At 42.8% G+C, this 21,782-nt stretch overlaps 3 gene segments (V, D, J or C); 2 read left to right on the top strand and 1 right to left on the bottom strand.

Moving 5' to 3' along the window:
- The window catches only part of LOC117481379, a 91,011-nt gene that overhangs the window by 7,943 nt on the left and 61,286 nt on the right, over window positions 1-21,782 (top strand). The window contains 2 exon segments of the V gene segment in view: window positions 1,602-1,812; window positions 21,657-21,665. Coding sequence covers window positions 1,602-1,812; window positions 21,657-21,665 — 220 coding nt within the window.
- LOC117481380 overlaps window positions 1-21,782 on the bottom strand; it is an 82,285-nt gene that overhangs the window by 1,600 nt on the left and 58,903 nt on the right. Inside the window, 2 exon segments of the V gene segment in view lie at window positions 672-709; window positions 17,178-17,184. Of these exon segments, the coding sequence occupies window positions 672-709; window positions 17,178-17,184 (45 nt within the window).
- LOC117481381 overlaps window positions 1-21,782 on the top strand; it is an 85,968-nt gene that overhangs the window by 15,254 nt on the left and 48,932 nt on the right.

Here is a 21,782-nt window from a genome sequence, read left to right as displayed (position 1 = left end):
ACTCAGGATCAGACCCCCACATGATTCAAGTGTGAATGACTGACTTTGTGTAAAGTGAGCAAGCTAAAGATTCATTGATAATAATGATTGAATATCTTCATATGTGTGATGATGTTCTTTAAACTGACAGAGCTGAACGTCTCAAGTGAAAACAGTTCAAACATTTATCATCTGTCTCTTTCACTTCCTTTTCACTGCATGTCAAATCAATGAACCGTGAACACGACGACAAGCTGCATTCACTGATACAATCACAAGTTTAAAATGAATCCATATTTAACTTGAATTCAACAAAATAGTTGATATTTTAATAGACAATAGATAAATAATGTAAATAAATACAATATTGTGAACTACAAATGTAAAACTGAATGTGGCGGAGACGTCACGCTTTAACAAATCTTAATAAATAAAAAATTGAGTATAAAGTTGTTATGATAATAAAATATAATATAGAAAATAAACAAGTTATTTGCTTTAAAAAATGTATTTGTAAGAAACTAACAATTAAAATAGAAGTCTGCAAAGGTTCCTTTCAGATTACAAGATGAGCTTAATACAAAAATATAAAAATGGAATCTAAAAATGTTTGAAGTTGAGTCTCATTTAATAATTAATGAAAGTTATATATTTGCTATAAGTTGTATAAAATACAAATCTCTGGTACTTACAGTCAATGATGAGTTTGGTTCCTCCACCAAAAGTCCACCACAGTGATACAAACTCATTAAGTGGCCGTACAAAAACCTCCTGCACTGTGAACAAGCATGTATCCACTGAGAAAGCTCCCTGATCTCACTGATAACAGAGACAAATATACAGTTTTTAAATTAACAAAGCTTTTCTAAAGATATGGATTACATCTCTGGAAGAATAAATATGATTTATGTCATTTTTCATCACTTTTCTACACCTGGCAGAGAAACCATTACAGTCTGCTACACAACTAACTTTGTCAGTTTTATGTTAGTCTCTGGTTAAATGAACATGAGGCTTTTAAATAATAGTTATTAACGAATGTATTTGAAACAGAACTGAAACATGTTATTTATCTACAGTGAATCTCTGTATGTATGTTAATGTCAGACAAACAGACATATCATACCAACCACAGTGGACACAAACTCAAATCCTCATCTCCACTCCTGATATAAATATGTTCTTCCATTCAGATGATAGACGGTGTAAATCCAGACAGCTTTCCTCCTGGTTTCGTGTCCCACGTTGCCTTCAGTGTGCTGAGAGCAGAGACATCATTTCCATAGAGAGGAGGCTTTGCATGGTCAGCTGATCCTCCAGTGAGAAGGTTTATAGTCCTGTGAGTTCAACACTGCAGGACTCACATCTGTCAGTCAGCAGAAAGCACCATGACTCTCATCACCATCCTCATCTGGACGCTGGCCTGCTGCTGTTTCACAGGTTCATTCACTCAGCAACATTTCAAACATCATGTGCTGCCTTTCCTCTCCTTTCTTTCTGCTGAGAAATCAATGATCTGTTTTTGTGTGCAGGATGCAGCGGTCAGGTGACTGTGACTCAGCCTGCAGTCGAGAACTCTGCTCCAGGATCCACCGTCACTCTCACCTGTAAAACCAGCACAGATGTTTACGCAGATGGCAATGGTCAATATATGCTCTGGTATCAACAGAAATCTGGACAGCCTCCAAAGCTCCTGATAAAACTAGCGAGCACACGTGAATCAGGAACAGAACCTCGGTTTAGTGGCAGTGGAAGCGGCTCTGACTTCTCTATGACCATCACTGGACTGAAGGCTGAAGATGCAGCAGTTTATTACTGTCAGAGTTACCACAGAGGTAACGTGTTCACACAGTGATTTGTCGTGGTACAAAAACCTCCCTCAGTCAGACTGCAGAGACTCTGAGCTGTTACAGCAGGAACCACCTGCAGCTGCTGAAGAGGAAGAGACTGACACAGCCCACTGAACTCAGAGCTGACAGGAACCCACCCAGCACTATTCACTTCTTATTCTTAAATATACATATGTTAATGGATTAATGAGATTAAACCCAGTCCAAAACACATTATATGTAAAAGCAGCATTATACACAAACCTTATTGTGATCTCTGCTTCCCCGAATTAAAACAACAAACACTCTTTATCTTTTCCCCACATGTCTCCACTCGGTGTGCTTCACAGCAGGAGCATCCCTGGCCTCTCTGGAGTTATTATTTCATCATTATTATAAAGATCCTGGTTCAAAATGACAAAGATCAATCTAATGAAGTCTTTCAAATGTTAAACGGTGGCTGATTAAAACCCTCTTATTTACATCAATCAATGAACTTATCCATCAGTTAACCTCAAATTCACATCTTAGTTAAAAACTTCAGGTTTTCTAACAAACAGTTTGATTGAAGTTTCCTGAAATGTTTTTTTGTTCCATTATTGAAACCCAAAACAGCAGGAACATCCAAGAGACGTTGAGTTTGAACGTGATTTGACCCCTGACCCCCCCTGAGACCACCAGTGCAAAGCAGAGGCTTTAGGACTAGCAGACGTACATCACGATCAGAATCAAGTTTATTACCAGATACTTTGACACATACAAGGAATTAGCTTTGGTGTCTGGTGGTACGAACACAAACAATCTAAACAACACTTAGGACAAATAATATATCACAATATATGTTCATATGGTGATTGTCAGTATTGAGTATGTAAGTCGCTTTGGATAAAAGTAACATGTAATGTAATGTATCAAATCAAATCAAATCAAGTTTTATTTATAAAGCACATTTAAAAGCGATTTTTGGTCGAGCCAAAGTGCTGTACATGTAATAAAAACACATTACTGCAATCACAATAAAAGACAATAAATTACAACAGATATATATAAAAAATAAAAATAAAACACAATGTAATGTAATATAGCAAACTACAGTGAATTGTATTTAAAGTGGAGGGCTGTGCATGTCACATCCTGGCCCTGGCTGATCGCCTCACTCCCTCACCTGTGTGTTTTTCCTTCCCTGTTAATCACCTGCCTGGCCTCAATGAGCCTCAGCTGCCGATGAGAGACGAAGATGAAGACTGTTCCGGGATCGGCCGGAAGAAGGAAGTGAAGTTGGAGACGCGTGGCAGAAAGTTCACAGAGAATCGGAAATTCGGATACATACAGAAACGGTAGCATTGGACTGTTATTTTGGCGGATTTGCATAAACTGTACATTGAGTGTTTCATCATGTCAACCAGCTCAGATGGTAGCCAAAGACACAATATGGAATGGATGATAGCCAAAGCTGCGAAGAAGAAAAGATCTTTGAGAGACAGAGATAGTTCAGTAAGAGCTCGAAGTTGGTCGGATTGGTCGGGTGAAGCAGACGAGGCTAAGCAAAACAAAAAATCAAGAGTCAGTCAAAATGACAGTCAAGCAATGTTGAATAAAGAAATAGAACACGAGTGGAAAGTGGTAATAGAATTCAATCAGGATGGTGGGCATTACCACCCGATTAAACTTACCAAAGCAATTGAAAAAGAGATTGGAAAAATTAAATTTGCTAAATTCATGAACAATAAGCGGGTATTGATACATGCCAATAACAAACAGCAGCAGGAAAAGATTCTGGGAATGAACTCACTGAATGGGGAGAAAATGAAGGCGCATGTTCCAGGAGCAATGGCGAAACTGAGAGGAGTAATCTCAGGAGTACCATTGGACATGTCAATGGAAGATGTGAAAAGTGAATTAAAAGGAGGCAAAATAGTGGAAGTCACAAGGCTTAAAAGCAAACGGGATGGTACACTCAAAGAAACATTATCAGTTCTCATTCAGTTTGAGAGAATCTTACCTAAGGCAGTACAAATGGGATATTTGAACTTCATGGTTAGGGAGTACATCCCCAAACCTCTCAGGTGCTACGCATGTCAACGAATGGGGCACACAGCGCAGCAGTGTAAAGGACAGCTAAGGTGTGCGAGATGCGGAGGAAAACATGAGTATGGAAAATGTGAAAAGGATGCAAAGGTTAAATGTTGTAACTGCGGAGGAGATCACAGTGCTGCGTTTGGAGGTTGTGAAGTGCAGAGAGAGGCCAGAGAGGTGCAGAGAGTTAAGATTACAAACAAAGTTTCATACGCAGAAGCAATAAAGAAAGTAAGGGGAACAGTAACAATCAATAAGACCCCTAGTGGAATGGAGCAGAGCATTACAATACAACATGTCAGGAACACACCAAAAAGTAATCTTCAAATCCAACCCCACAGCGCCACCAAGAGTAAAGAGGATGATGATGTTTTAGGAGTGAAAAAGGTGAATTTTGTGGTATTTATATGCCATACTGTAAATGTTGCATTGCAGTTAAAAAAGAAAAGTGATAGAATCAAAGCCATTGTGGAGGCAGCTGGAAAATTCCTTGACATGAAAGATATTAAAGCAGATCAGATACATGCAATGCTAACTATACATGGAGCTGGGGAAAATGAAAATCAGGATGAGTGTTAGATCCTTAATCATGGTGCTGCACATACTACAGTGGAACGCAAGAAGCCTCATAGCTAATGGTCAAGAATTCAAGAAATATATATATGATCTAGAGGTAGTCCCTGAGGTAATATGTGTGCAAGAAACCTGGTTACGACCTCAATTAGACTTTGTCATTCCAGGATTTAGCTGTATAAGGCATGATAGAGATAATAATCAAAATGGTGGAGGGTGTGCCACGTTTCTCAAAGATGGTGTGGCATATAGGGAGGTGCAATCTCCTGATGATATAGAGTGTATTATAGTGGAAATCTGCAACCCTAGGAAACAAGATAACATTAGGATAATCAATTTATACAACCCATGTAAAAATCTAACCACTGATATATTTAAAGAAATAGCAGGCAATAAACATAGGAAGGAAGTTTGGTGTGGTGATTTCAATGCACACAACAGTCTATGGGGCAGCAACCATACAGACAGTAACGGAAATATAGTGGAAGAAATGCTGGAGGAAAGAACACTAGTATGCCTTAATGATGGACATGGCACAAGAGTAGATGTACACAGGGGGAAAGTATCATGCCTGGATCTGACATTAGTGTCAAACTGTTTGGTTCATACATGCGAATGGTTTGTTTTGAATAAATCCACAGTAGGAAGTGACCATTATCCAGTGCTTACTAAAATGAATACTAATGTATATATACAGGAAGGAGGTGCAATAACCAGGTGGTGCTTTGCTAAAGCTGATTGGGGGAAATTTAGGATATGGTGTGAGGAGTCGGTACACCTGCTAACATCAGAGGGAAGCATAGAGGTCATTACAAGCCAAATAACGCAACATATTCTAAATGCAGCAGAGAACAGTATACCCAAAACAACAACCAAGGGTAGGAAGAAAGTGGTGCCATGGTGGAATGAGGAATGCAGCAGGGCTATTAAAGAGCGAAATAATGCATTTAGAGAATTAAAGAAAAACATGACACAAAATAATGTTATAGAGTTTCAAAGGAAAAGGGCAGCTGCTCGAAGGACAATCAAATACACAAAAAAAAGAACATGGAGAGAATTTTGTTCTACCATTGGCAGAGGAGTAAAATTAGGTGATGTCTGGTCCATGTTTAAGCGGATGAGTGGGAAAAGGAAATCCATTAAAATTCCAGCTTTGGTTGATGGGGAGAGGCTGGCAGTGACAGATAAAGAGAAGGCAGACATGTTAGGAAGGACACTTGCAGCAGTACATAGCGGGGAACATCTCAGTGATATTCATAGGCAGCAAAAACAGCAGTTACTAGCAGAGAATGAAAACGTGAAGGAGAAGAGACAGGATAATAGGTCAGCTCTTGATGTGGAATTTACAATGTCAGAACTCAAAATAGCCTTACAAGGTACAGGTTATACAGCCCCAGGACAAGACCAGCTATGTTATGCTATGTTTAGACAGTTGCCTATGGAAACTATGACAATGGTGCTGAGTCTTTTCAATAAAATCTGGAGAGAAGGAGATATGCCAAGTTTGTGGAAAACAGCAGTCGTGCTACCATTCAATAAGCCAGGGAAAGATACAGCTAACCCTAGTAACTACAGACCAATAGCTCTTACATCACACCTATGTAAATGGATGGAAAAGATCATTGTCCGTAGGCTCTCACATGTACTGGAGCAGAAAGGGCTGCTGAGTAGTTTTCAGAGCGGATTTCGTAAAGGGCGGTCCACAATAGATGCTTTAGTAAGAGTGAGTAATGATGTGGAAAAAACATTGAAAATGAAAGAGATAATGGCAATAGTGTACTTTGACATTGAAAAGGCGTATGACTGTATGTGGAGGGATGGGTTACTGATCAAATTGAGTAGAATGGGTATTGGAGGGAGAATGTACAATTGGGTAAGGGCCTTTTTAACAGACAGGACATTTAGAGTAAAGGTTGGAGCAGATATTTCCAACTATTTTGAAATAGAAAATGGTATCCCCCAAGGGAGTGCAGTCAGTCCAATATTATTTAACATCATGATCAATGATATATTTACATGTTTAGACACATGCATTCAATCGGCTCTATACGCAGATGATGGGGCTATTTGGATGAGGGGAAGAAATGCCCCATACGTAATGGAGAATATAGCTAGAGCGATTAAACAAGTGGAGAGGTGGTCATATAACTGGGGATTCAAAATGTCAGAAAGCAAGTCATGCTACATGGTATTCACAAACAAACGCAAGATTGATGGCCAACAGCTAACACTATATGATCGTCCAATGACAAAGGTGAATGAGTTCAAATACCTAGGACTGTGGTTTGATAGCAAATATACATGGAAAATGCATATTAAACAAGTGGAAACAAAATGCAAAAAAGTATTAAATGTATTGCGAGCTGTAGCTGGATGCAACTGGGGCGCAGACAAACAAGCATTAATAGACATTTACAGATCAATTATGAGGTCCACAATAGACTATGGTTGTATAGTGTATGGAGCAGCAGCAAAAACATCGCTTTTAAAAATTGATAGAATACAATATAAAGCATTGCGGTTGTGTATTGGAGCGATAAAGTCATCCCCTATCAATGCAGTTCTGATAGAAGCAGGAGAGACACCTCTGGAGATCAGAAGAGAGAAACTTGCTCTGTCATACTGGGTCAGGCTACAAGGAAGTGGAGAAGGAAATATTTCAAACAGAATATTACAGGATTGCTGGGAATATGCAAAATTCCAGGGACGTGGGTTTGGCTGGACGAGTAAGGAGAGAACGAGGGCATATGGAGTGGACAATATCACGTTTGCTAAAGCAACCCCATTTAGCAGTGTTCCCCCATGGCTTTTCCCAGAAGCTAAAATAGATATGAGTATTGTAGAAAGGAAAAAAGAGTGGCAAGTAAATGAAGTGGGAATTAAAACAAGTATGTATCTGAATGAAAAGTATTACAATTGCCTACAAATTTACACAGATGGTTCTAAGAACAAGGAAGAGTGTGTTGGAATTGGTATATACATCCCAGAATTTAAAATATCTATTGCAAAAAGAGCGTCTGATCAATTATCAGTGAACACAGCAGAAATGCTGGCAGTAATAATAGGATTACAGTGGGTTGAAGAGGTCAGACCAGATAGGGTGGTGATGTGCACAGATTCATTGTCCATATTACAAAGCATACAATCAACAACAACTGCCAGAGAAGACATTCTCATAGAACTGAATCATAGCCTGTTAAGACTGCACAGAGGCGGCATAGATCTGCAGTTCTGCTGGGTGCCTGCTCATGAGGGGGTGAAAGGGAACGAGTGTGCTGATAAATTAGCAAAAAGTGCACTACAAAAGGAAATAACATTACCAGTTCAACTTGGAAAAGGAGAAGGAAAAGCAGTAATTAAGAAGAAAGGGATGGAGATCTGGCAGAAAAGGTGGGAGAAAGACCAGAAAGGCAAAGAGTATCACAAAGTACAAAAGACAATTACAATTCATATTTATAAAGAAAGAAACAGAAGGGAGGAAATCACGATCGCTAGACTCAGAATAAATCACACAGCATTGAATGGTACTCTGTATGTCATGGGGAAAAGTGACAGTGACAAGTGTGGGAACTGTGGAGTAAAAGAAGATGTAGAACATATCTTGATACATTGTGACATATATAAAGCGGAAAGAGAAAAACTAAAGGCTAAAGTTTTAGAGGCAGAGAGGGAATGGAGTGTGGTTGGTATTTTGGGAACAAAAGGAGAGGGAGTAAGAGCTACCAGAAAGGCACTGTTTACATTCTTGAGTGAAACTGGGGTAGGAAAAAGAATTTAACATTAGGTCAAGAAAGAACATAGATTTTTATTTTTGTTTTATTTATTTCATGTTTTGTTTTTTGTTTTTTGTTGATTTATTTATTTATTTTGATTAGATCATAGGTTAAAGAGTTGGTATGATATGATGATTCATACTCATGTACAGTAGGTGGCGGTATGCACCTTTTAAGTTGTTTGCAATCCGCCAAAAAACGAAGAGAAGAAGAAGAAGAAGCCTCAGCTGCCCCTAATCATTACTCATCACCTGTGTATTTAGTCTGTGCTGTTTCCTTGGTAAGTGCCAGTTCGTCTTGTCTGTATAGCAGCAAGTGCTCCATGTTACTCTCCTGACGTAAGCTATTGTTCTAGCTGCTTAGCATGTTTACCAACCTAGTTGGTTGTTTTTTGTTGTTGCTTCTTTAGTAGTTTTCCGCCAACTTGTTGGTTGTTTTTCGTTCCTTCCAGTCTTTACATTTTTGGACCTTTGCCTGTATTTGCCTTTTGGATTAAACGCCTGACTAAAGACCTTTTTGCCTGGTTGTGCTCTTGAGTCCTATTTTTGCTTGTGCCCGTACTTGGGCTTGATAGTACGAACTGGCCAGCATGGACTCAGCCGACCAGGATTCTGTGCGGGCTGCTCTTCAGAGTCAAGGGAGGAGGATTTTCCACCAAGAGGAGGAACTTACCGGGCTTCGCCAGGACTTAAAGTTGATGGCCGAGAGACAGGAGTCAGTTTTGTCGTCTTTTGGTGGGCAAGTCTGTTATTTGGTCGAAAATATCCCAAAACTATTCCTCCAGTCAAGTCCTCCAGCTCCCCCATTGTCTGTTTCCCCAGTGGATCCTACTCCAGTCCAGTCTCCAACTCCGACCCTGTCTCCTCACCTCTCCCGACCAGAGCGGTTTTCTGGGGATTCCGGTGATTGTCGGGCTTTCCTGGCTCAATGCGGCCTCCACTTTGAGCTCCAGGCTGCATGCTACCCGTCTGAGCGCTCAAGGGTGGCATACATTATCTCCCACCTTTCTGGCCGAGCTGAGGCTTGGGCGATGGCAGAGTGGGTGCGAAGGTCTCCCGTTTGACTCCCTCAGTCTCTTCTCTGAGACCTTCACCAAGATCTTCCTGCACATCCCACCTGGGCGGGAGGCAGCCAGAGCACTCGTTGGATTGCGCCAGGGTAAGCAGAGGGTTTCTGACTATGCTATAAAGTTCCGTACCCTGGCAGCGGACAGAGACTGGAACCAATCAGCATTGTTTGATGCTTTCCTTTATGGATTGTCCGGCACTTTAAAGGATCAGTTAGCTCCTCTTGAGCTTCCAGCTGATTTGGACTCCCTAATTTCATTGACTATTAAGATTGACCAGCGACTGATAGAGAGGGAGCGAGAGAGAGACACTGCGATCCCCTGTTTCTCCCACAAGAGGCAGTCTTCGCCCAGCTCTTCGTCCTCATGGAATCACCCCAGGCCCTGGCTTCCGTCTACAGCGCCTCTGTCGCCCCCTGCTGTTCCGGAGGAGCCCATGCAGCTCGGCAGGACCAAGCTGACCCCTGAAGAGCGACAGCGCCGCCTGCGGGAGGGCAGGTGCTTCTACTGTGGTGAACGGGGACACTCAATCGCCAACTGTCGCCTGCTAAAAGGTCTGGCTCGCCAGTAAAGAAGAGGGCACTGGTGAGCTGCACAACACTTAATGTTAGTCCCTCACGTTGTCTCCCAAATGTCACTCTTTCTTCGTCTTCTGTGGTTCTCAGGCATCCTGTTTTGGTAGACTCTGGCTCAGATGCCAGTTTTATAGACCTTGAGTTGGCTAAGAAGCTGAACCTTGAGACTTTCCCTCTTCCAAGACCAATGGAAGCAAGTGCCTTGGATGGCCGTCTTCTCTGTAGGGTAACTCGCCACACCCAACCTCTTCAGCTAAGTTTCCTGGACGGTCACACTGAGCTTCTCGTCTTTCATGTTTTTCGTTCCCCCGAACACCCAATCATTTTGGGGTACCCCTGGCTTACCCTACATAACTCCCACATAGACTGGTCCACTGGCAAGATTATTGCTTGGTGTAAGGGATGTTTAAGTACCTGTTTTCCGTCCAAATGTTCCATGGCTGCCCCTCCAGCTGTCCCTGTAATTCAAGACATTTCAGATCCTGATTTCCCTGACATTTCCAAGGTCCCTCAGTGTTACCATGACCTTAAGGAGGTTTTTAACAAGGCCAGAGCCACCTCGCTGCCCCCTCATCGGGTGTACGATTGTGCTATAGACTTGTTACCAGGCTCTTCACCACCCAGGGGTCGTCTTTATTCCCTATCTGCTCCAGAGACACGGGCGATGAAGGAATATGTGGAGTCTTCACTAGCCACTGGATTAATTCGACCCTCTTCCTCTCCCGCTGGAGCCAGATTTTTCTTTGTGGCAAAGAAGGACAAGTCACTTCGCCCCTGCATTGACTATCGTGGTTTGAACGACATTACCATCAAGAACAGGTACCCCCTTCCTCTTATGTCATCAGCTTTCGACCAGTTACAAGGTGCTAAGATCTTTACCAAGTTAGATCTTAGAAATGCTTATCATCTGGTGAGAATAAGGGAAGGGGATGAATGGAAAACTGCCTTTAACACCCCAAGTGGCCTCACAAATGCCCCAGCTGTGTTTCAGACTTTGATCAATGATGTACTTCGAGACATGCTTAACATCTTTGTTTTCGTGTACCTGGATGATATCCTCATCTTCTCCCCTGACGAAACAACCCACAGAGATCATGTACGCCGCGTCCTACAGCGTCTCCTGGACTACCACCTCTTTGTCAAGGCCGAGAAGTGTGAGTTTGATGTTTCCACTGTTTCATTTTTGGGCTTTATTGTGTCAGTGGGCAATGTTTTGATGGATCCGGCTAAGGTTAATGATGTCTCTGAATGGCCTGTCCCTGTAAACCGCAAACAAGTGCAGCGGTTTTTAGGGTTCGCCAACTTCTATAGGCGATTCATAAGAAACTTTAGCACTGTTGCTGCTCCATTGCATGTACTAACCTCCCCAAACACAAGGTTTCAGTGGACCTCTCAGTCGGACCAGGCCTTCCAGAGGCTCAAGAAAGCCTTCACCACAGCCCCTATACTGATCCTCCCAGACCCACATCTGCAGTTTATGGTAGAGGTGGACGCTTCAGACGTGGGGGTTGGTGCTGTGCTCTCCCAGCGCTCCAGAGAGGACAACAAGATTCACCCATGTGCTTTCCTCTCCCGGAAGCTTTCCCCTGCTGAGAGGAATTACGATGTGGGGAATCGGGAGCTGTTGGCTGTTAAGGTGGCACTGGAGCAGTGGCGTCACTGGTCACTGGTTAGAACCTGGATCACAAGAACCTGGAGTACCTGTGCACAGCGAAGAGACTCAACCCTCGTCAAGCCAGGTGGGCTCTCTTTTTTAATCGGTTCAACTTTTCACTGTCTTATCGTCCTGGTTCTAAAAACACTAAGCCTGATGCTCTTTCTCGTCTCTTTGATACGGGCTCTGACCCTTCTCCCCCCACTACCATCCTGCCTCCCTCATGTATGGTGGGTGCTGTTACCTGGGCTATTGAGGAGAAGGTCAGAGAAGCAAATGTTGGTAACCCAGGCCCGAGTGGTTGCCCTCAGAACAGGTTGTTTGTGCCCTCTCCTCTTCGCTCTCAGGTCATCCACTGGGCTCATGCGTCCTCTCTCTCCTGCCATCCGGGGATCAAACGGACCATGTTTGTGGTCAAGCAACGCTTCTGGTGGCCCAAGATGGAGAGGGAGGTGGGGGAGTATGTTGCTGCCTGCCCGGTGTGTGCTCGGAACAAGGTTTCTCGTCGGCCTTCCCCTGGTCTCCTACGTCCCCTTCCTGTACCTACTCGCCCTTGGTCGGACGTTTCTCTGGACTTTGTTACAGGTCTTCCCATGTCCCAAGGTAACACAACCATTTTGACCATTGTCGACAGATTCTCAAAGTTGGTGCACTTTGTTCCTCTGCCCAAGTTACCCTCTGCCAAGGAAACGGCGGAGGTTGTCCTGTCCAATGTTTTCCGGTTACATGGCTTCCCTAAAGATGTTGTGTCGGATCGGGGTCTCCAGTTCGTCTCCAAGTTTTGGAAGGAGTTCTGTGCTCTCCTGGGTGCCACCGTTAGCCTCTCCTCCGGCCATCATCCTCAGTCCAACGGACAGACCGAGCGGCTCAACCAGGAGTTAGAGACCGGCCTGCGTTGTCTCGTCTCTCAGAACCCCACTACTTGGAGTAAGAATCTCATCTGGGTTGAGTATGCGCACAACACATTGCCTTGCTCTTCTACTGGTCTTTCCCCATTTCAGTGTGCTTATGGCTACCAACCGCCCCTGTTTCCGTCCCTGGAGGGAGAGGTCAGGGTTCCTTCTGCCTTGGCATTGATTCGGAGGTGCCGTCGCATCTGGAATGGGGCTAGACAAGTGCTGCTTAGGACATCTGCTCGGTACAAGAGGGCAGCAGACCGCACACGGATCCCTGTTCCCACCTATCGTGACGGCCAGAGAGTATGGCTCTCCACTCGGGACCTTCCTCTTCGAGTCGAGTCCCGTAAGTTGGCTCCTCGCTTTGTCGGTCCCTTCCCTGTCTCAAAGATTATTAATCCTGTTGCTGTGAGACTCAAGCTTCCCAGGTCCATGAGGTCGCACCCAACTTTCCATGTGGCTCGGATCAAGCCGGTCAAAGAGAGTCCTCTGGTCCCTGCCTCCAGACCCCCACCGCCCCCCCGGTTCATCGATGGAGGGCCAGTTTATTCTGTCAAGCGGCTCTTGGCAGTTCGCCGGCGGGGTCGTGGACGCCAGTATCTGGTGGATTGGGAGGGCTATGGTCCTGAGGAGAGGGAATGGGTATCTTCAAAGAACATTGTCGACCCAGACCTCATCCGGGATTTCCAAAGGCATCATCCAGACGAGCCTGGACCGTCCGGTGCCGGTCGTTGAGGGGGGGGGTACTGTCACATCCTGGCCCTGGCTGATCGCCTCACTCCCTCACCTGTGTGTTTTTCCTTCCCTGTTAATCACCTGCCTGGCCTCAATGAGCCTCAGCTGCCCCTAATCATTACTCATCACCTGTGTATTTAGTCTGTGCTGTTTCCTTGGTAAGTGCCAGTTCGTCTTGTCTGTATAGCAGCAAGTGCTCCATGTTACTCTCCTGACGTAAGCTATTGTTCTAGCTGCTTAGCATGTTTACCAACCTAGTTGGTTGTTTTTTGTTGTTGCTTCTTTAGTAGTTTTCCGCCAACTTGTTGGTTGTTTTTCGTTCCTTCCAGTCTTTACATTTTTGGACCTTTGCCTGTATTTGCCTTTTGGATTAAACGCCTGACTAAAGACCTTTTTGCCTGGTTGTGCTCTTGAGTCCTATATTTGCTCGTGCCCGTACTTGGGCTTGATAGTGCACACATGTGTGCAAACATGTGTAAAATGCAGTCAGAGTTGAGCATGAACATGGCTCTCAGAATTAAGAAAGAAGAAAGAACAAGATGTTGTTCACATGATGTGCAATAATGTAACTCTGTGTGACTGGCGAAGCCACACACAGTCTACTATTCAACATACTTATTAGTGCGAATGCTCTTCAACTATTGTTCTTCAAATCTTTATTCTTCCACATCTTATTATTGTGCTTTCTTCCTGTAGTTCCTGCCTGTGTACATGACACAAGCTGCTCACAACCAATTGCCCCTTGGGGGATCAATACAGTTGTTGATTGATTATTTCAACCAGATTTCACCGTCTAACTACTTCAGCATACTTTCAGCTACAGAGACCATTCAAATATTAAAATGTCCAGCTCCTTCAGGACATGTGAGCTATGACTTTTCTTGTTTTTGACATTTATACTTTTTAAAAAATACCGCTTTTTAAACTTTTATTTGTACAATGTAACCCAATGGGAGTATCCTTCAAATCCTCTTTTACCTACACCGTGTTTAAAATGCTGCTCCTTCAGAATACTTTCAGCTACAGACTTCATTCCAACTTTGAAACGGTCACAAAACATTCAGCTATTACATTTGTATTCAGCTTTTTGATATCTTTTAGAGTTTCTCACTCATCAACGTTTAAGTGTTGGTAAATGTTCAGGCCGTTTTAGATGATATAATGTTTGTCTATGGGATGGACTCTTCAGGGCTAGAGAGTGTGACATCATCACTTAGAGTGTAGGGTGGTGCAGCTGCCTGGTTTGGCACCCCCACTATAACTTTGTCAAGGGTGGCCGTACTGTCACCAAAATCACACTGGTGTTTGCTGTCCCCCTCTAGTTTGTGCACACTAAAGCATTTTACTCTCGGCTCAGCAGGTGAGAAACTAAAGAGGGGCTTCCACATGTGGCAGACGAGGTGTTTGTGCTGCCGGAGTTGGCACCCCCACTATAACTTTGACCAAGATAGTTGTACTGTCACCAAAATCACACCGGTGTTGGTTCTTTCCATCTTATCTGAGAAGGTTTTCCATCTTCTGTCTAATGTTATGTTGGTGTCTCATTTCGGTCATAACGCCATTTGCTGGTTTCAGAGTTATCTAACCGACCGTACTCAATGCGTCAGGTTGGGTAGTACTGTCTCTGACCTTGTCACCTTGGAGAAGGGAGTTCCACAGGGCTCTGTTTTGGGGCCCTTGCTCTTTTTATTATATGTAAACAACATTTGTAATCAGATGCAATTTTCTACCTATCATATGTATGCTGATGACACTATTTTATACTCATGTGCTCCTTCTCTGGATATGGCCGTTTCCAATTTAAAATCTGATTTTATCACGCTGCAGCATGCGCTTCTTGATTCTAAACTGCTATTGAACGGTAAGAAAACCAAAGCGATGCTTTTTGCTCCCAAGTCAGTGTCCTCTTGCCTCTCCATTGACACCCTTGCTGGCGTCTCTGTTGAGTTTGTCGATACGTACAAATATCTGGGCTTTTGGTGGGACAGAAATCTAAACTTTAAAGACCATATTGAAGTTTTAACTAAGACATTTAAATTCACTCTTGGCTTCCTTTACAGACTTAAACGTTATTTTTCAACTTCTTCCCGTAAAAGGTTGGTCTCTGGCTTATTCCTGTCCCAGCTTGACTACGGTGATACAATCTATAGATTTGCCTGTCCCACTGTTTTGGCCAAACTTCACCCACTCTACCATGCTGCACTGCGATACATATCAAATGCACTCTATAGGACTCATCATTGCACACTGTATAGCCTAACTGGATGGTCCTCACTTAGTATGCGTGGGATGCAGCAATGTTTTTTATTAATGTATAAAGCCATTTTAGGTAAGCTTCCACTGTATATATGTGCCAGATTTGCTCCAGTTTGTGACTCTTACAACCTCAGATCCAGTGCCTGGATACAGTTCCAGGTTCCTGCCGTACGGACTGAGGCTGGAAAAAGGAGTCTTTTTTATTATGGTCCTTGGTCTTGGAAAGACCTTCAATCAAGCATCAAACTGATGGCACTTGTCCCTATAGCCTGTTTTAAATTGAAGTTGTCTGAGGTCCTTACCACCAGCTGCTCTTGCAGTAATAAGTAGTGCACCTTTCTTACTGTCCCAAATGTGCACAATGTAGTGACTGCTTCTTGTCTTTTGTTTACTTAGTTGTGTTCTCTGTATTTTACATGTCTGTGTTATGTGTAAGAACGTGTAACGTTGCTGCCTTCTTGGCCAGGTCAGCATTGTAAATGAGATTCTGTCTCAATGTTTTCATCTGGTTGAATACAAATATGTTTTTTGCAAAACCATGGAAAGAGATGCAAAATGCTACTTAGAGACACAATTACCAGAGAGAAAGGAGAAAATAGACGCAACAAGTCAAATCAAATCAAATCAAATCAAGTTTTATTTATAAAGCACATTTAAAAGCGATTTTTGGTCGAGCCAAAGTGCTGTACATGTAATAAAAACACATTACTACAATCACAATAAATGACAATAAATTACAACAGACATATAAAAAACACAGGGAAAAGTCATGAGTCGTGCTCCGCTCTGACTAGAAGGCCAGGGAGAAGAAGTGTGTCTTAAGAGTAGATTTAAAAACCCCTAGGGTCTGGGCCGACCTCACATGGAGGGGCAGAGTGTTCCAGAGCCTAGGGCCAGCTGCTGCGAAGGCTCGGTGCCCTCAGGTTTTGAGCCTGGTCTTGGGCACTATCAGCAGCAGCTGGTCAGCAGACCTTAAGGCTCAGGCTGGGGTGTAGCGCTGGAGGAGTTCAGCTATATAGGCCGGAGCCAGCCCGTTTAGGGCTTTAAAAACAAATAAAAGGATTTTAAAATCAATTCGGAACCGAATTGGAAGCCAGTGTAGTGAGGCCAGAATTGGGGCGATGTGGTCACGCTTTTTGTGGCCAGTCAGCAAACGTGCAGCTGCGTTTTGGACTAGCTGCAGGCGTCTAATTGATGCCTGGTCCATACCCACATACAGAGCGTTGCAGTAATCCAGTCTCGAGGTAACAAAGGCGTTAATAACCCTTTCTCAGTCATTAAAAGATAAAAACGACTTAGTCTTATTTAAAAAAAGCAGGATTTGACTACGGTGCTGACCTGCTTATCAAATTTAAAAGCGCTAGTGAAGGTCACTCCAAGGTTCATGACAGAGGGGAGGATGTTTTTATTGAGAGAGCCCAGAATATCAAGGCTGGAGGTTGGGGTCCAAAAAAGATGACCTCAGTCTTGCTCTCGTTGAGGTTGAGAAAGTTTTTGCTCAGCCAGGATTTTATCTCTGCTAAGCAGTCCATCAACTGCTGTAGTGAGTGTTTGACATTTGCTTTGAGAGGCAGATAGATCTGTACATCGTCGGCGTAGCAGTGGAAGGGAATATTGTGTTTTGTGAGAATTGAACCTAGGCAGTATGTACAGTAAAAAGAGGATGGGGCCCAGAATAGAGCCTTGGGGAACCCCACAGGTAAGAGGGGCTTTGGCAGAGGAGAACTGTCCACAAAGAACTGCAAAATGATGAGAAAGAGGCATGACGCCACAAAGAAGTGCTAAATTACTTCATAAAGAGGCAAAACAACTACAAAGAGACACAGAAAGACTCTAGATTGTTATACAGGGCGACTGCAAAGCGATAAAGACTCACAAGAGAACTTTGCTCCGATAAAGAAGAGACTTTTATGTCACTGTATCTCAGATTCTGTGCATGATGTGAAAGATTCAAATGTCTTTACATACTCCTATTTCGACACAAGAGGGCAGCATTGTTGTTTTTTTCATGCAGATGTAACACAGACAACTCTCAGAGAAGATTTGTTGGGCTTGATGCACAATTATCCAGTTTTTAAATAAGGTTATTGCTGTTTTTACTGCTGGTACTGGTAGTCTACATCCAGGGTGAGATACTGATTTGAGTCTACAGACAGTGCATTAACCAGCCTTTACATACATAGGGTTAGTTTAGTTTAATGTTCAAACTGTTCTTCATATAAAATAGTTTGCATTCAGTAGCTATGTTTTATTTCTCTGTCTCTGAGCTGTAGTGGATTTGAAATGAAAGTCACTCTGAAGATGAGCTGGAGATGCATGAAGTGACTGCTGTATGGGAGCTAATGTGGGCCTCATATAGTCATACAAGAACCTCCCTCGTATGAAACAGCGTACAGAGTGCTGAGCTGTGACCTGACCTGAGGTTCTGATACGCACCACCGGCACAAACGTACAGAGACTACATGAGCCCCAGTCAGAGGGGAAGTGAAACTCAAATGTTCCCCTTTCCTAATCCAGATGTTCAATTATATACATAGTCACTAAGAACAAAATTGCTTAAATTAATTTATGAGGCAAAATACCTCAAATCTAGTGAGTGGCCCAGCCCTTTGTATGTTTTTCTCTATGTTCAAGGTTCAAGGTCAAGGTTCAAGGTTTTTATTTTGTCATACGAACATAGCTACAGTGTAGTTATGACGATGAAAAGCTTAGGTCACAGGCTTCAGTCTGAAGTAAAGCGTCCTGCTGCAGCTGCAGAGGTGAAGAGACTGAGAGGAGGGAAACTGGTCCAGTGAACACAAGAGTCATCAAGCAGAACCACCATGAATCCAAATAAAGCTGACACACACTCACAGACACTCTTCAATACCCTGTTTCAACTATATTATAGTCATTCAATCCAGTCTCTTTATGAGTGAGCTGGGAAAGTTAGATTCATGTTGAACTATAGCCACTGATATCAACATATATTTAACACTAACTTTATGAATGGCTGTACAAAACAATTATTACTATTAGCACGTTCCAACCACACGCAACACAATTTAAATCGTGTAAACACAAAATGTAGTAATTTCCATTCCACTGTCCCACAGTCATTATAAATGATATTAATATAATACACAGTTTAATACTGAAGGTATTAATACATCTTTCTCCCAATGAACATATGAACTAAAGAAATACAAAGACAGTGTCTCATTTTAATCAACATTTTTATTTAATGATTTCTGTTGGAGTGAAACAAATGAAATCCAGTTGAATTGTGAGCTGATGAACAAACAGGAGAATATGCAGGAAGTGAGGATTAGAGAGCAGCACTAACAACTGAACAGAGACAGCAGCAACATGTGAGCAGAGGAGATGTGTGTCTTCATGAAGATCTCTACCAAAGAAGCTGCTTCCTCTCCAGACAGGAAGTGATGCTCTACTCCGAGCAGCGGGCAGGGTCCAGGCTTTGAGTGACAGGGCTCTGTCCACTCAGACTGGCCTCACAGCTCACTGAGCCCGCCCCCCTCCAGCGCTCTGCAGAGAGGCTCAGGGTGCTGCTCCAGCTGTAGCGGCCGTCGCTCCCCAGGACCTCCGGGCTGTGGGACCCCCCTGAGGAGCTGCTGCTGCCCCCCAGCTTCCAGCCCAGCCTCCAGGCGGAGGGGAAGCCCCCGCTGGCCAGACACACCACGGTGGCACTGCCCTGCTGCAGCTCCTCTCTGGAGGGGGGGAGGACGCTCATGGTGGGCCGCTGCACACCCACTGGAGCAGGGAGGGAGGGGGGAGGCAAAGGAAGACATTAGAGTGAACACTTGATTATAAGGTCCTTTTTTGATGTTGTCATTTTGCTGCTGTCAAATTCTTGAGTCAGTACTTTACGATACCAGTCACCTCTGTGGAAACATTGGTATCACTGCCTTTTTTAATTTACATTTGAGTGTTGTACGTCTTTTAAAAATGGACCTTGAGTCTCTTCAATAAAGCTGATGATGATGATGATGATAAGGAAAAGTAACACACTTGTGTTTTCTTTTAAAAGAACATCCATAACATTCATCTGTTTGCAACTTACACATTATTTATCTAATATATCATATTCCAATTACTTTTTATTGTATCTGTGTTATTGTGCTGCTCTGTGGGAGGAGCCTGTGACCTAAGATGTTCATTCACATATCTGCACTGTAGCTCTGTGGGAGGAGCCTGTGACCAAAGATGTTCACTAACATATCTGCACTGTAGCTCTGTGGGAGGAGCCTGTGACCTAAGATGTTCATTAACATATCTGCACTGTAGCTCTGTGGGAGGAGCCTGTGACCTAAGATGTTCATTAACATATCTGAACTGTAGCTATGTACACATGACAATACAAGCCTTGAATCCTTGAATCCTTATATCTCATCAAATGAAACAGAATAAGTTGTGCTGCTGTTACTCTCATAAATCACTCAGGATCAGACCCCCACATGATTCAAGTGTGAATGACTGACTTTGTGTAAAGTGAGCAAGCTAAAGATTCATTGATAATAATGATTGAATATCTTCATATGTGTGATGATGTTCTTTAAACTGACAGAGCTGAACGTCTCAAGTGAAAACAGTTCAAACATTTATCATCTGTCTCTTTCACTTCCTTTTCACTGCATGTCAAATCAATGAACCGTGAACACGACGACAAGCTGCATTCACTGATACAATCACAAGTTTAAGATGAATCCATATTTAACTTGAATTCAACAAAATAGTTGATAATTTAATAGACAATAGATAAATAATGTAAATATATACAATATTGTGAACTACAAATGTAAAACTGAATGTGGCGGAGACGTCAAGCTTTAACAAATCTTAATGAATAAAACAATTGAGTATAAAGTTGTTATGATAATAAAATATAATATAGAAAATAAACAAGTTATTTGCTTTAAAAAATGTATTTGTAAGAAACGAACAATTAATATAGAAGTCTGCAAAGGTTCCTTTCAGATTACAAGAGGAGCTTAATACAAAAATATAAAAATGGAATCTAAAAAAATGTGAAGTTGAGTCTCATTTAATAATTAATGAAAGTTATATATTTGCTATAAGTTGTATAAAATACAAATCTCTGGTACTTACAGTCAACGATGAGTTTGGTTCCTCCACCAAAAGTGTACCACAGTGATACAAACTCATTAAGTGGCCGTACAAAAACCTCCTGCACTGTCAACAAGCATGTATCACTGAGAAAGCTCCCTGATCTCACTGATAACAGAGACAAATATACAGTTTTTAAATTAACAAAGCTTTTCTAAAGATATGGATTACATCTCTGGAAGAATAAATATGATTTATGTCATTTTTCATCACTTTTCTACACCTGGCAGAGAAACCATTACAGTCTTCTACACAACTAACTTTGTCAGTTTTATATTAGTTTCTACACGGTTAAATGAACACGAGGCTTTTAAATAATAGTTATTAACAAATGTATTTGAAACAGAACTGAAACATGTTATTTATCTACAGTGAATCTCTGTATGTATGTTAATGTCAGACAAACAGACATATCATACCAACCACAGTGGACACAAACTCAAATCCTCATCTCCACTCCTGATATAAATATGTTCTTCCATTCAGATGATAGACGGTGTAAATCCAGACAGCTTTCCTCCTGGTTTCGTGTCCCACGTTGCCTTCAGTGTGCTGAGAGCAGAGAAATCATTTCCATAGAGAGGAGGCTTTGCATGGTCAGCTGATCCTCCAGTGAGAAGGTTTATAGTCCTGTGAGTTCAACACTGCAGGACTCACATCTGTCAGTCAGCAGAAAGCACCATGACTCTCATCACCATCCTCATCTGGACGCTGGCCTGCTGCTGTTTCACAGGTTCATTCACTCAGCAACATTTCAAACATCATGTGCTGCCTTTCCTCTCCTTTCTTTCTGCTGAGAAATCAATGATCTGTTTTTGTGTGTAGGATGCAGCGGTCAGGTGACTGTGACTCAGCCTGCAGTCCAGACGTCTGCTCCAGGATCCACCGTCACTCTCACCTGTAAAACAAGCAGCAATGTTGGAGGTTGTGGGGATGGTGAATGTATGTTCTGGTATCAACAGAAATCTGGACAGCCTCCAAAGCTCCTGATTAGACATGTGAGCATCGTTCATTCAGGAGATCGGTTTAGTGGCAGTGGAGGCGGCTCTGACTTCTCTCTGACCATCACTGGACTGAAGGCTGAAGATGCAGCAGTTTATTACTGTAAAAGTGTTCACTCTGGCCCAGTGTTCACACAGTGATTTGTCGTGGTACAAAAACCTCCCTCAGTCAGACTGCAGAGACTCTGAGCTGTTACAGCAGGAACCACCTGCAGCTGCTGAAGAGGAAGAGACTGACACAGCCC

This window comes from Trematomus bernacchii, unplaced genomic scaffold, assembly GCF_902827165.1.
Source record: "Trematomus bernacchii unplaced genomic scaffold, fTreBer1.1, whole genome shotgun sequence".
Taxonomy (NCBI): Eukaryota; Metazoa; Chordata; class Actinopteri; order Perciformes; family Nototheniidae; genus Trematomus; species Trematomus bernacchii.
This window is presented reverse-complemented; position numbering and strand designations above follow the sequence as displayed.